This window comes from Musa acuminata, chromosome BXJ2-10 (assembly GCF_036884655.1).
Source record: "Musa acuminata AAA Group cultivar baxijiao chromosome BXJ2-10, Cavendish_Baxijiao_AAA, whole genome shotgun sequence".
Lineage (NCBI taxonomy): Eukaryota > Viridiplantae > Streptophyta > Magnoliopsida > Zingiberales > Musaceae > Musa > Musa acuminata.
The window spans coordinates 23179419-23194179 of NC_088347.1; the positions used below are offsets into that span (position 1 = coordinate 23179419).

Sequence of the window (14761 nt, forward strand, 5' to 3'; positions counted from 1 at the left end):
TTATCAATGATTTTGTGATGAAAAGGCTAATTTGATTTTGCAGAAGTTTTTGTTCTTTTGTCTTTTTTATCGATAAGGTCTCAGGAAATGCATCAGCAAAATAATAATCGTTCATGGTTTGTTCCTCTATTGATGTTTGGTGTTGTTAATTGTGGTTATCTATTCATAAAAGCAGCGAGGATCATCTAACCTTATAAGCCAACTCAAACTCGAATCTCCTCTCGGTTCTAAATTTCAATGTCACAATTTCTATGGCCCGAGGAATAGTACAGCCACATAAATTCCACATAAGGTAATTTTATGTCAAGATTGTTTGCCATGAAAGCCACAATGATATTCATGTAATGGTTTAATACTTGTCTAATCTTAACTCTTGTGACTCTAAAATAAGTCTCATTCAAGTCAAAAATCTGGTACATGGCAGTCACTTCAGAAGGAAGATTGTATTGCTATTGCCGTTTCACTGACTGTATTTTGTAGAATTATTCTGCAATCTGAACCGTGACAAGAATTCCATTACCTTTCATGCAATTGAATTTGAAGGGTAGAGACAGGTTCTAACAAGCAACTTCGGTAAAATTTGTTGGAAAGCTTGAGTACTTCCAAATCTCTTCAAAGTGATCCTCCTGATTCAGTGAACTTCATAATGGATTGGTCACCATGAGGTGTAGAGTTCCCTGTCTCTCACTTCTCTGCAGAACTCCCATAGACAATCTTGATACCAAAAACTTGGTATCAACAGACCATTAAGTCTTCAGATTGATTCTAAAATGCTTTAAGACTTTTTACGGATGCTGATTTATGTGCAGATGGATTGTTGAGTGTACAAACCACTGACTGCATTTGCCAACTGCTGTTTGTTTCTTCTTCTTTTCGAGACCACTGTGAATCCTTCAGTGTCCTTGTTCTTGTCTGCATGCTTCGATAATCCATGATCATTTGCTTGATGACCATACTTTGTATTGGCTATGTTACTGGTGTTCCCTTCATTTGTTCGAGTATGAGTTTGAGTTGGTGACTCAAGAGTACACTGAGCTTCAACTGTGGTGCTCAAACTGTCTTTGACCGATCTAACAATGAAGCTGAGTAGGATTTGTCTCGCAAGCTCAGTCCTCTGCGAAGTTTGTATGGTGTCTTTCCCCTTACTGATCTTGTTCTTTCCTTCATCAGAAACTTCCTCGATTTCTGATCTCTCTTCTGAAAGAACTACAGTGGTTTTGTCATTTGCAGTCATTACTGGTTGCAGTTGCTCTTTCTGTTCTGTTCCAGGAATTTGTGCCTCTGGGCTACCATCAGAATGATCTTGTTGTTCCAAAGCTTTACCAGGCACAAACTCAGCCGCGTGAGGGTTCATGATGCTACTACCTGGATTACTGCTGCTTGTAAATGCCTTCTGGGAGTTGGAATGGAAATGTTTCTTACGGAAAGAATGACCAGATTTGTAGTACAGTGTTGATCTTGGACCACATGGTACTCTGGAATCAACAGACTGAGGGAGGATTCTCAATGGTTGGGGTGTTGTCTGATTAGAAACTCTCATGTCATACGATCCTCTTATAGCAACCGAGTTGTATGGATGAGACATAGATAAAAGTGATCCCGGATTGAATGGAGGAGCTGAAGCTGAAAGTTTGCTTCCATTAGTTGTGGCTATCTTAGATGGTGCCAAGTCTTGCAATGCAGCAGAATCACCTTTTTCAGTAATATTTGATGTATCTACGCCACTCGAATGTGCCTCTTTTTCAATATCATTACTCGATGTTTCTGAATGAGAAGTGGCTTCTGTTAGTTTTACTTCTTCCTCTGATATCTCTAGCAAACTGGGGTTTTCCTTCGAGTTGTCCATCTCCTTTTCTTCTGCTTGCTCCAATGTTGACCTCAAAACTGTTCCAGGAGGTGAGATTGCTACCTCTTTGTAAGATACAAATTTGGATGCAACCATCGCAAGCCTGCCAGAGCCAGAGGCTTTTGTACTTTGTTCTGACAAAGCATCTGCATCAACAGTCTTAATCTGTGATCTATTTGCATCTTCTCCACTAGTCAAACTTCCATCCTTTCGAGTGTTTCCCGCATAAGAAGGATCAGTTGGAGAAGTTCTGAGTGCCATTTTTGCTGCTGGTGACAAACTTTTCATCTTAAAACTAGCACTGGTTGAGCTTGCTATCTGTGAGTTACTCAACGTTAATTTATGAACATCTGGTCTTTTGGGGCCCATGTTTCTTCGTACTTGTCCAGAACGCCCTTTTGAGGTTGCTTCTTGCCAGCCTTCATCAGAAGATTCATCAGGCGACACCATGTCCTCCTGTGTGAACTTACAAAGGACCACACTATCGTGTTCTTTTGACTTCTCTGGAAGGTCATCTTTAAATTCCCTCAGCTGAATAGGTTCTTCTTTGATAGTTAATTGTTCGTCATTCAGCGCTTCTATGTTTGTGATGGATTGTTCGTGAATGGATCTACTGTTGTTCTGCATTAGAAACTAGACTATATGAACAGGAAACTGATAAGAGCTTAGAGATTGAGTATATTAGGAGCAAAAAGCAAGAGACTGTCAGATAAATTTAGTATGCAGAAATGATTATTGACAAAGTTGAGATATCTCAATAAATAAGTGAAGCAATAACTGAAATTAGCCCTTGTAGATAGATTGTATCAAAAACATTTCATTTCTTAGGGGCTAGGTAAATAATCTTCCATGGAATAGTAATAGAGTTCGAGGCAGAGGTGGACACCGACAACACATTACTTCTACTACTGTTGTCTTGGCATTAAGCATTTAGCCATGTGGCTTGGCTTTGTCCATTTATCTGACCAGTAGGTTACTTGGCCTTCACTAATGGTCAAGTAACCTTATTCATCCCTCCATGTAAGATAACATGTATCAAGATGCCGCCAAATTGTTCATTGCATGTATATGAATATGGTTTATCACAAGTTTGTGAAACATAAGAAAACCTAGAGGGGGTCTTAAAGCTACAGTGATATGGACATTACGAATTGACCAGAGGCTAAGACACCCTGATGCTGAGACCCCAACCAATGCGCTGTTTGTGAAAAGTTAATAATGTATGCAATTTTACCCTGTGATCTCCAATATTGTTTTCATGACTAAGTCATTGTCTTTGTAGAAAACTTTACCATGGTAGTAAGGCTTGCCCACTTCATAGACCAACATTTTGAAGGTTCACATTTTTTAGTTTGAGCTACATATAATTCTTTACAGCATTTTGACTCTGATGAAGGAAGATGATTCCTTTCTATCCTAGTAAGTGTGGCTTTTTATTATTACTCCATTGTGTGGCAGACCTCTTGTGCTGACCATGTTAACTTCTACAATCAAAATGGAAATCAAAAGAAAAAGGGGTTGTTATAGAGAATCCGAATGAAGTTAGCCAACCTTCATGAGGTCAAGGTCATAACAGAATAAATAAGGTCATTTGAGCAAAAAATAATCCCATCAAATATATAATCATATCTCAAATATGGAGGTATAGCTGCCTAAATTGACCCTCTCAAACCCCACATGGGCAGGACTTGTGCACTAAGTTTGTCTTTTTTTTTATCTCAATTAAATTTTAGTGAGAAACATTTGTATGCTTAGAACTGAAAAAACTTTTAGGTTCAATATTTATAGTTCACAAACCTCTTATTCCTTTTCAATTTTGCTACTATAATAGCTTATTCGCTATTAGCAAGAAAGCTAATGTAAGTTTCTTATTTTCCTGTTTTGTTTTCACCTTCTGGACCAAAACCCCAAAAATTGGACCAAACCTGCCGAAACAACAAATCGACCATCCATATCAATAATGATAAAGAAACCGAGCTTTTGAATCTTTATTGAGCACACATTCTATCTTAAGAGTACCACATTGACATAACTGCATATTCCTCATGTCTGTTTGTCAAGTTATATTATGCATCATTATCCACATAACCCTCACTGATTAGCACTCAGTCCCTAAAACACCACTAAAAACCATTTGGTAAATGTAATTATGCTACTTATCTGGCATTTCTCCTTAGTCACTTCGAAAGAGATGCTAGAGATTGCATGCAAACTTTAATTGTGACTGTTGTAACTTGTAAGTTACGGCAAATAATTTTTTTCTGTCTTCTGCTCCATATCACATGGCATCTAGTGTTTTTTCGAGTAAATGGAACCAAAGAGAGGGGGTTTTCCATTCTTGCATTTGAGTTTTTTCTTTCATATTACATGTGTTTTCTGTTTTTTCCATTTATTGATGTAGGATTAACCCAACATTTTTGTTCATTTTTGGTCCAAGTTTATTTGATTTACTCCTTCGTTGAGATTGAGAGGGTTTTCACAAGAGAACATTAGAATCAAGCTGACATTGCTCATAATTTTTTTGTGAAAAAATAAGAAATTAGTAAAACTAAGATATTCTGTGATTGCATTAGCAACATCCTCTATAGAACTAGCTTAATATTCAGGCATGCTTAAGAAAAATGGTGAAGGAAAATACTTACGCTTGGATGACGTTGCTTCCTCTTACCATCTCTTTCTTTTGAATCTTGATCTGGGTTTATGTAGTCAAGAAGATCTGAAACACTGTGAAATGAATACTTTCAAACTCCAGTGAGTCATTCGAGCAAGCAAATCATCCATATGAAATTGTAGCATTGGTTTACCTAAGATGACCTTTGCTGGCAATCGATGCATCAGGCTTTGGGATACCTCTTCGAGCAGCTTCTTGCTGTTCTAAAGCTTTTGATTCAAAATATTCAAGCCATGCAGTAGCATCCTACATTAAGTTGCATACCAATCACCTTCTAGATCAATAAAAAATACAAGTACAAAAGTTTAAGTGGGAGCAACCTGAGTGCGAAGATCTTCTGATCCAAGCTTGGCTTGAAGTATCTGCAATGTGGTTTGTTCATGTTGCACACTCAGTGTATAGGCTTCCATCATGGAGAGGGCTATTGCAATAGCATGGTAGCTTGCAGCAGTCTGTAAAAGTAACCAACAGATGCACTATAGTTATGGTTTCACAGAGTTACCTCCAGGAGCTTATGTTTTTTTCACTAATAATGCTATTAATAATTATAGGATATCAATGATGTTTCATCTGCTTTTGGCATAAAAATATCAAACACGTGTGTGTGAGAGAGAAAGCAAGAGAGAGAGAGAGAGAGACCTGTATGTGATCAGGTCCTAGTAACCTTTTATTGCATTTAAGAGCTTCATGGAGGTATCTGAGTGCCACATGGACATTCCCCATGCCCTCTTCCATCATTGCAACATTTATATATGTTGCAGCAGAATTTGGATGTGAAAGCCCACATGAGAAGTGAAGAAGATAGAGTGCACGATTCACGTACCTGAAGACACATGTTTGTTAACACACAATCTCTAAGCATTTAGTTCAAAAGTAATATAGTAATCTGATATTTTTATATTGACAATCAGAGACAAGTAAGCTTATTTTCTTTATTTAAATGAATATGATATTTTTATATACTATATAGTTTATATTGCAGTTTTGATAAATTGCCCAGCAAAAGCTTGTTCTTTCTGACAAATTTCTGAATTGTCCATTTTCAGCGGTACAAGCCTACATTTGTGTAAACCTTAGTGTTAGATGCCTACATTTGTGTAAACCTTAAAGAGGTTCTCAATCTAGTGTATGAGAAAATTAGAGAATATTTATGAAGAACATTACCAACGAACATTTTTCTACAATCAGGACTTTCATTAATTGATATCTCTATATATCAGAAGTCTCAGTGAAGTAGATTAATTATGTCTAGTTAGAGGGAACCGGGTCATGCTGGAGCCACTGCTGTTAAGTATATCAGAGTCATTTGTTACAATCATGTAAATTTATTTGCCTTCGTTAGTTTTGTTCAAGGAAAGGAAATCCTAATTAGATGTAACCTAATTTAAGGTCTTTTGCATGCTATTGTACCTTATAATAAGTCAAAGAAAAAGTTTAGCTTACAAAGTTCTTAGTTGACTGAGGTACATTTGCTTAGATAAATAGCATGAAAAAATATTCTTAATGGAGCACACATTAAGGAATAACTAGGAGCTTGTGGTTGGCTAGTAGCATTTATAGTAATAAAAAGTCCATCTGTACAATACTTATGGAAAGAGCAAATGTAAAATTATCTTACTCTATTCTCTACCTAAAATTAGTCCAAATTTAACACGGAGTTCAAGGATAAAAGAAGATATCAACTTTTAAAAAATGTAAGAAAATATGATATGCAGAAAATTGTGAATCCCCCAATGATTGCTCAAATCAATCATTTGAAAATGAATGATCATTATCTGAGACTTACTTCAAAGCCAATTCAATATGTTGGAGGCGGTAGTAGAAAACAGAAAGATCCCCATAACTTTTCATGGTATCTGGATGGTCAAGGCCAAGTTCTCTCTCATTAATATCTAGTGCTTTCTGCTGATATATGGCTGCCTATGAAAAGAAGTTTGTGATTAGAGTGAAATCCACATAACAAATACTCATCAATAGTTAAGCACTGTTGTTTGCAGTAAGATCTAACTAAATAATTATAATATTATTTAGAATGTAAACACTGGCCGACAAATAGTGTCGTGTAAACATCTATCTTGTATAAATGACTGACAACAAGCATAATATTTTGAGTTCATTTTGTTGTTCGGCCAAACGTTTTAGCCAGACAACAAAATACAACAAACACAGCCAACAAGAACAAGCTGTATGTCCCAATAAGTTGTGAAGTGACAAAGAAATATTGTAGCATAAACATCTATCTTGCATAGATGACGGCCAGTAAGCAGAAATTTTTTTAGTTCTTTTTGGTGTGTGGCCAACCATATTAGGACAAAGGACTACAACAAATGTGGACATAAAATGGCAAATCTCAGCATAAAAAATCATAAATATTTCATGATGTTGATACCTGATTAAAATCTCCTGTATGGTATAGAACGACTGCAAGAAGACTGTAGGCGTTAGCAGTCAATCGATGATATGGACCACAGACTGCTATCATTTTTGTTAGTGCCTTCAATAATAAAAGCAAAAGTTTAGCTGATGGAAGCAATAGCAAAGTGGTTGAAAAGAAGATTGAAATAAGCTTCACCCCTGTTACATGTAACTTTATACAAAATGTTATATGCATTATATTTTTGGAAAAAAAATTCCACCTTTGTGCCAAAGCTAACAGCATCATCTAGTTTTCCTTTGTCCAAAGCTGCCTTTGATGATTCCAGTAAATTTCTTCCATCTGCAGAAGAGAGGACCACATGCTACAAGAAAAATATTCAATTACCCTTGGTTAATTTTAGTCCCAAATGGTTTTAGGATCAACATTTCACATCAATAATTGTCATGTCATACTTTGCACACAGGAACCATGCTGATAATATCAGATTTCTCAAATGGATTTGGGCTATCCATGTCATAGTTTCTGGCAACCAACTCCAATCCAACCTGTACCAGAAAAGTTGTGATTAAAGAGATCACCACTGAAATGAACTCTAGAGATAAAGTGAAAGTGGAATCTTTAATTACCTTTTGGCAAAGGCCTCGGAGAATCACAAACTTACGTAAGTGATTAAATTCATGTTTTATCCTCCAACCAAATCTTTTTAAAAGAAAGGTCTCCACCCACTCCATTTTCAGGCTATATCCACTACTCATGTCATTGTCATCATGCTCCATTTTAGATGTGCCCACCAAGACATTTAAAGTTGCAGCAATTGCTGCAGACATATCTGAAAAGTTCTCCACTGCTGCAACAACAGCTCGAATTATGTACTTGAAGGATCGAGTAACCATCTCATGAATGCAAATTGACTGAATATGTGGCAGCTTTTCTGCAAGTTCAACCTGTTATTTTCAATAGAGAGGGTCATAGTTATTTTTATGTTGAATAAACAAAAACAAGGAAAGTTTTTGTTATATTGGTTTTCCATGCTCACCACACGTCCTAACGAACACATCTTAAGTCCCCGTATATGCATGAAATCAGTCAGAGTTCTCCCATCAACTGGAGAAAGCTCAAGTGACGCAAAATCTGCAACCTGTGCAAATCAAAATTTTAGATGAAGCATAAAAGAAATGATCGCTTTCTAACTTTGAACAGATTGTGTCATGTATCAATGTTTAACATTTAAAAGATTACCAGCTTCGGAAGTGCAATGTCATCATAGAATTGATGTGCCATCTTGGTGAGCTCCTCAATTGACTGTCTCAAGAAAAACACTCCAATTTTATTTCCAATTTGAAATAATGACTACAACAGCAGAAAATTTTTCTTTCTTCTTCTATTTGCTAGCTTTATTTTGAGTGCAAAGTCAAAGCACGAAAGGATCGTTGGCTTAATAGTAGGACGTAGGAGTTGGCAGGCAGGTAAAGCATTAAGTTTTCTATCAACTCGCCATATTGAGGCACCCAGGTCAAATTAATCACTATACAACACTATGATAAGAGTTAAAAGTTAGGTCCGTCTATGTGTGGAGAGATTGAGAGAGAATGCATATCGAGATTCAATTGCCCAGAACAGTAAGTGTATGTACAGCCGGTATGGAACTGAACTGGCCAAAATTGTCTGGTCCATGTAATTTAAATTTCTGTCTATACCAACCTATACAGTTGTTATTAAAATCCTCATTCTAGTTAACCCATTTCATTATATACATGAAAAAGAAAACAATCTGCAAACTCCATACCCCCTAATAGACATCATCCTATAGTTTGTTCATTGATTATCATTGCCTTTATTGTTTGTAATCATTATAATTATATTTTATTTCACTTATATTTGTAATTGTCCCCTTAATATCCTACTTAATTTAGCATAGACTAGCTGGCTAATTTAATCTGCCTATGATGTTACCAAGCATCATATATGATACTTGTACTAGAAATGCAAATGTTTGTTCATCATACCAAAAGTGTACTAGGAATGCAATCGAGGAATTCATGCGGCAACCATGCCAAGCATAATGTACTAGCTGGCACAGTCCTAGACCTTGACACTGTTGGCATATACCCAGCCCATTACTTCTAGTTACACATGGCATGCCAATGTACATTGGACTAGCAAATGGTACACAAGCCCACACATGGTCTGTGCCATATGGCACAATGCTCAAGCAGCTGATTACCCCTGTGCTCCCAGCACAGTGTACTCGGAAAAGAAAATGATCCCTGCAATTGAACACTTATAAGTAGACAACTGTTAATTATACAATTTTGGTAGTCGGGATAAGTTGAATATGACACGTACCTTTTTATGAAGACCTGTTTTTGAATCTTTCAAGTGATGAAATGCTTCTTCTGGCAAAAATTTCCTTATCTCTTCTGCCTCTTCCAAATCACTTTGTTTTAATTCCTCTGAATCTGCTGTTTTTCTGGCAACTTTATCATTAGAACTTAGATCTTCATTCTCGGAGATGGTACCTGCATTCTCTGTTTTCTTTTTAATTCTTTTCAACTGTTCAAACTGCTTCCCAAGTCCTTTAACAATCGGTTCAGTAGAACTGTCTTTGCTGTTGTCCTTAGGCTCCACAGTTGCTGAATTATCCTTTTGCTGCAAGTGCTGTAACCAGGAAGCACCAAGCTCCCATCTGATGGACCTTTCCATTGAGTGAGGAAGTTTTTGGAACTTTCTTAAGCTATCACCAAGTACTCTTCGTACTAATGACCTTGCTGAACTCATATCATTAGTATCGGAAGAAGACTGGCGTCCCCCTGATGGTTCTGTGGTAGATGATCTGCGTAGCAATACCCTCAAACTGCAAAAGTGCTTGAATGTTGAGTTCAAAGAATACTGTATGAAATTGAAGAATTAGTACGATTAAAACATAGATTAATAAACAAGTCGAAATTCACATTCATAGGAAAAATTTCTCTTGATAAAAAATATGATGAAATCTTAGTTTTGTGGTTCTTGCTTTTGCCAAACCATTGCATGCGTTCAAGATGATATATCAGGAGAATGTTGTAGCATGTTTGAAATTTCAAATTTCTCTCTCTGATCATGAACAAGTGTATTAAAATTTAAATGCAATGTATAGGATACCATTCTAAAGGTTAAATTAGCAATTGTTTAAGCATTAACAGACCTGTTGATATTTAGAGCATTGGAACCACCATCTGGTTGATCATCTAAATTAATGTTCTCCTTTTCACTACTACTGTCCTTCGCATGGCCTGAAACCTTTACAGTGGCTGTATATCCACAGTATTTAACTATGACCACTCCTAAAGTTCTAGTGTCCTGCACAGCAGCTATCTCATCTCAGGGATTTGCCATAAGAGGTGCAAAATGATGGGAAGTCATAGAAAATGGGATCAGTGTTCTTACTTTTATGGCCACGCTTTCATCTGCAGTCAACCCTTTAAGAAGATTCCTCCTCGCAACCTCCTCAGTGCAAAGGTCAAGCAATTGACTGCCCTCAATTTTATCCTCAAATTTCATACTCGCATCACTGCAATCCCTTTTTACTACTATACTCAAGTCCCCTGTTTGTTCTTCATGTAAGCTTGAGCCTTGCAATTTAGACAGACCTATATTGGAGTTCATGAGACACCTAATTGTTGACACGGCTTTAAAAATTGCTGTGTCGACAAATAGATTGTGCAGCAAAAATGCCTTTCTGTCTCGGATCAACCTCTCCTCTTCAGTTTTACATGGAATTTTTGCCAAAATCGAAAATTCTGTTGCCCATGGTCTAAGAACATCCTTACCATCCAGTCTATGGCCACCTCCATTCCCTCCCCATTTCTCATCTTCAACTGGCAGCGAGGAACATTTCGCGGAAGAATCAACAAAAACAGGGGGCACAAGCCACGTATTTGCACGGAGTCCATACGGCAGATTACCAAACTGCACATTTGAGGGAAAAAAAATCCTCTTCAGTAGGTAAGTACTACAGGTACAATGCGCAAACACTAATTTGTAAAACTACGGTAGAGCCCAAGGTTGGAGCTAAGACCTTGTTATGGTCTACAAAAGCTTTCATCAATGAGTCATATGCCTGCATTTAATGAGACAGTGTTAATCACAATCTCTTAATTTGCAAAAATAAGAGACATTTCCAAAGGATTAGGATAAATGTAGAAACAAGAAACCGAAATACTTCCAAATAAGTATCACAGGCAGGAAGCAGATAAAATAGATGCAAAACACAGTTTTTCATTCATTTTCAGGAAAACAAAGAGCTTCCGAGAGCACATGTTTCGCTGATTTCGAGACAAAAATAAATTTATGGAGTTACCTACATTTGCAAATGCAGTGCTAAGCTGTTGCAACAGATCCACCAGAGAGTGGCAAAAGATAGAACGTTTTCCAGTCATATAAAACCCTTTGACAGAGGCAACCACATTAATTAGCTTCCCATTGCAAACCTTAACCTGCAGAAGCCGGCAATTCCTTTGTATATCAAGCTCTAATCAAGTGTAAAAGGCTCAAACAGTTCAATTTTTGACTAGTACCATAAATTCAACGGCAAACAAGGAAAAGACACTTCATATAGCACACCTCTAGCTCAAAAAAGTCGCCTTCCTGCCCCTCCCCAGCGCTCCTCCCACCCTCACGTCTTCTTATAACTGCAAGAAGATAAAGCACACAACTTTATAATCCTCATCCTGCAAGCAAACTCTCTAAGCAACCATACATCTCGAACAAGCAACATTACATAGAATTGGAGGAGGGAGGTGGGAGAAGGAGAAGAAATCATAGAAGTCGGCGAGCTTGGGAGGCGGGTGGATCGCCGCCATGTCGAACTTATCGGACATCGCGGGAATAGAAACTTCCGAGGTCGAGCCCCTCGTGGGCCTAATCGTGCTCCGTGTATGCTGTTGCTGCTGCTGCTGCTTCTTGTGTTTCCCGAATGCTGTGGTGCAGGCCATGATGTCCAACAGCCGTCGCACGTGTGCAACAACCTGTTCCTCCCTCACGTACTCCTCTGCACGTGTCAATAAATATATAAAGGTCAATTATTATGATCAAATAGTAAACTTTCACATCCACGTGTTAATGAGTCGAGAAATGGTTGGGGAAGATGGCACATCAAGTAGACGAGGACGACAGGTGTGCCGTACACCGAATCCCGACGCTGATGTCGTAAGATTTGATGAGCACGAGGATCACATGAGGCACTCGTACGAAAAATCTTAGGCTGCCACGTCACGCGTCAAGTTTCACGTTCCCAATAATCACAATCAGAGACACGTCGGCTCCATCGTTGTCAATATGCTTTTGGGGCGCACAGTAATATCTAAGAGTAATACCTTCTTTTACCTAACTCTACAAAGATCGATATATATATGTCTTAATTATGATTATATAATATTAAAATAATTAGGACCGATAAAAGCATAATCAAAATGTCTAGATTCCCCAAACTCCTAGTTTGTCTCAAGTAAATATTTTATGGTCATCACAAACATAGTTTAGTGGACTATTGTGGTGGCAGAATTGATTGGTTGCATTAATTGAAGAGCTTTGACAAAGGACAAAGGAAGCGATGGGAAGCCGCTTCGACCGATGGTGGTGTTGGATATTTAGTATCTATCAGCGGATCAATCTTTGAGAGCAGCTAAAAATATCACAGGGAAATAATAATGATGTCAGCTACAGTGGAAGACCTTTCCCGAGTGTTGGGTGAGGAGCGTTTAAGTGAAATAAATAATACCAGTAGAAATGCTGTTGGCAGACAAAATATTTCAGTAACTCAGTTATAAATATTAGCCTATGATTTCAATTATGATGACAAAAATTGCATGAATATCTATTGTGTTTAAATTGAGAATCGAATCAGATCAGATCTTATTCATCTTCAGGTTAAATTCTTTGCCTGCGCTGCTCAGATAGGTACCATAATTATCCACTAAGTTTATGTCATCATGTAGAGAATGGGGGGGCACCACAGATCCTAGTCCTGAAGTAGATATAGAGGCTGTTCTTATGACTCGAATTTTTAGAGATTATTTTGGTTGGAATCTAAATTTATTTACCTTTCTAATCTTAAATCTACCATGGAGAATATCTAACAGAAGAAGCATCACCACCTACCTTCCACCATCCTCAGGACGCACGGCTTCAGAGACACGATTTCCACGCCATCAGTCAGTCGCTGGCCTCGTGCCTGCCACATATAGATGCATCAGCCAATATAGCACAAAGCAATTCTGCTCTACTAAATCCGACGGCAAAAGGATTCAACTTGTTTCGATGGAGACAATCGAAAAAACAGAGAATGAAACAAAAGTGAAGATTTATCTTTTTGTTGGTTTCAGTACCACATGCATGAGGGAGTAATTGGTTAGATGGCAAGTTCCTGTGTTGGAGCTTAGCAGCCTTCTCACATCCAGTATCCTATCAGTGGATATTCCCTGCAAATCACCAAGGATTCAACCAGTCAATCAAATTAAAAGCAAATTGTGACTGTTGAATGCTTTTATTAAAGTTGGGATTCCCTCTCTGTAGGCTAAAAGACTGTGCTAGAGAATAAATGAAGAGCTTATGCATCAATCCTCTTGCATTAAAGTGATTACTCAAGTACCTTGAGTGTCACCTGCGACTCATAGGGTGTGACCACTGTGACATCAATAGCAGCAGGCACAACTGGCAAAGAAGAACAATCAAAGGCACAGTAGTAACCCTTTAGAGAAAGGATCATCAAGATGTATGTATACGAGAAATATTCAGGAAGGATGGATGGATATGACTGCATACTCTTCTCTTCCTTCTTCTTCTTGTCACCTCTGGCTCGGTTACCTCTTCCACGGCCAGCCTTGGGAGCCATGAGAAAGTCTCACAAGGTCAACAGCAAGTGGCCGTTCTCTGCATAGGAGAGAGCTCAAAGGAATGAGAGTAGCGGCAGTAGGAGAACAGAGAGGTAGAGAAGGAAGCTGGGGAGGGTGTCGAAGAGGATAGATAGGATAAGGGAGGGGGAGGAGAAGGCTTAACCTTAACCCCTCACGGATTTCTCTCTCAATCTTGGCCTCATGTTCTCCTGCTCTGAGGAAGGGAAGCGATTGCGGGGGCCTATTAATACAAAACCTTCTTCTGAACCGTGCGCTGTGGGACCCGACGCACTGAGACAAAACGGCAGGATGGAGGAAGACTAACCGCTGAGAGCCAGCCACATGGCGGCTCGAGGACCGGTGATCTTGATGGTGCGGCCGGGGCGCTTGTTTTATTGGTGGTTCGTCCGCGAGCGGCACGGGAAACCTTTGTTGCGGCGATCGTGTGTGCGCGGCGCGGTAAGGTTTGTCACGTGTAAAGAGCATCGACAGGGAAGCCTATGTCGCGTATGAATTGTAACACAAAGGGAATTATGGGCCTGCAGGCATCAGAACAAGACCGGACACACCAACGTACTGAAGTTTAGCTGGAAGAAGACGACTAGTTTAATGGAAGGACACAAGATGATTCACTTACCAAGATCGTCCAGTGAAGATGGGTTAGAAATACATCCCATACCAGAACGAAAATGGAAGTGAAGATTCACCATAAATAGTATAGTTTGATTGGCCTCCATTCAACGAATATATTTTCTTCGAGGTTTTCCTTGTTACAAGTGACTTGGGTACATTCCACTTGTTTTACAACCAGGTTACGAAACAAATATATCTCAACTCTCCCCACAAGTCCTTTCCAATCTCCGAAGAATGGGAATGTCTCACTTATTACCCCTAGTTTGTGCTGGTCGAATCTAAACATGAGAATTCACTTGGAGAATCTACTTTCCTCTAAATGTGTTTTCTGTTCTATCTTCTCTTCTCTCTACATCAAAGCA

The 14761-nt window shown here is 38.5% G+C and overlaps 1 protein-coding gene across 3 annotated transcripts; it reads right to left on the reverse strand.

The window, feature by feature from the left end:
- Positions 1–281: 281 nt before the first annotated feature.
- On the reverse strand, positions 282–13983 carry LOC104000418 (protein REDUCED CHLOROPLAST COVERAGE 3). 3 transcript variants are annotated; one of them, XM_009422454.3, is made up of 24 exons: positions 13930–13983; positions 13696–13803; positions 13523–13584; positions 13260–13352; positions 13033–13105; positions 11654–11923; positions 11497–11564; positions 11238–11369; positions 10952–10993; positions 10321–10842; positions 10079–10233; positions 9241–9748; positions 8134–8196; positions 7931–8032; positions 7521–7838; positions 7347–7439; positions 7154–7255; positions 6907–7011; positions 6304–6437; positions 5157–5340; positions 4838–4969; positions 4651–4763; positions 4489–4570; positions 282–2479 (listed from the first exon to the last, which is right to left on the reverse strand). In XM_009422454.3, the coding sequence occupies exons 2-24, from the start codon at positions 13763–13765 to the stop codon at positions 800–802; spliced, it is 5103 nt and encodes a 1700-aa protein (XP_009420729.2). In that variant the 5' UTR covers positions 13766–13803; positions 13930–13983; the 3' UTR covers positions 282–799. The 3 variants fall into 3 exon arrangements, with proteins under 3 accessions (XP_009420729.2, XP_009420731.2, XP_064984346.1); XM_009422456.3 differs by lacking the exon at positions 13930–13983 and having other exon boundaries at positions 282–2467; positions 13696–13905; XM_065128274.1 differs by lacking the exons at positions 11654–11923; positions 13033–13105; positions 13260–13352; ... (1 more) ...; positions 13696–13803; positions 13930–13983 and having other exon boundaries at positions 650–2479; positions 11451–11555.
- Between the last annotated feature and the right edge of the window lie 778 nt (positions 13984–14761).

Excerpts from the sequence above, each read along its gene's own strand:
- LOC104000418 (XM_009422454.3), bottom strand. The coding sequence starts at position 13,765 with ATGGCTCCCAAGGCTGGCCGTGGAAGAGGTAACCGAGCCAGAGGTGAC. Across the intron at positions 7,256-7,346 it reads GCATGGTTCCTGTGTGCAAA|CATGTGGTCCTCTCTTCTGC; the intron begins GTATGACATGAC and ends TTTTTCTTGTAG. Across the intron at positions 2,480-4,488 it reads GGAAGCAACGTCATCCAAGC|TTTCTAATGCAGAACAACAG; the intron begins GTAAGTATTTTC and ends CATATAGTCTAG.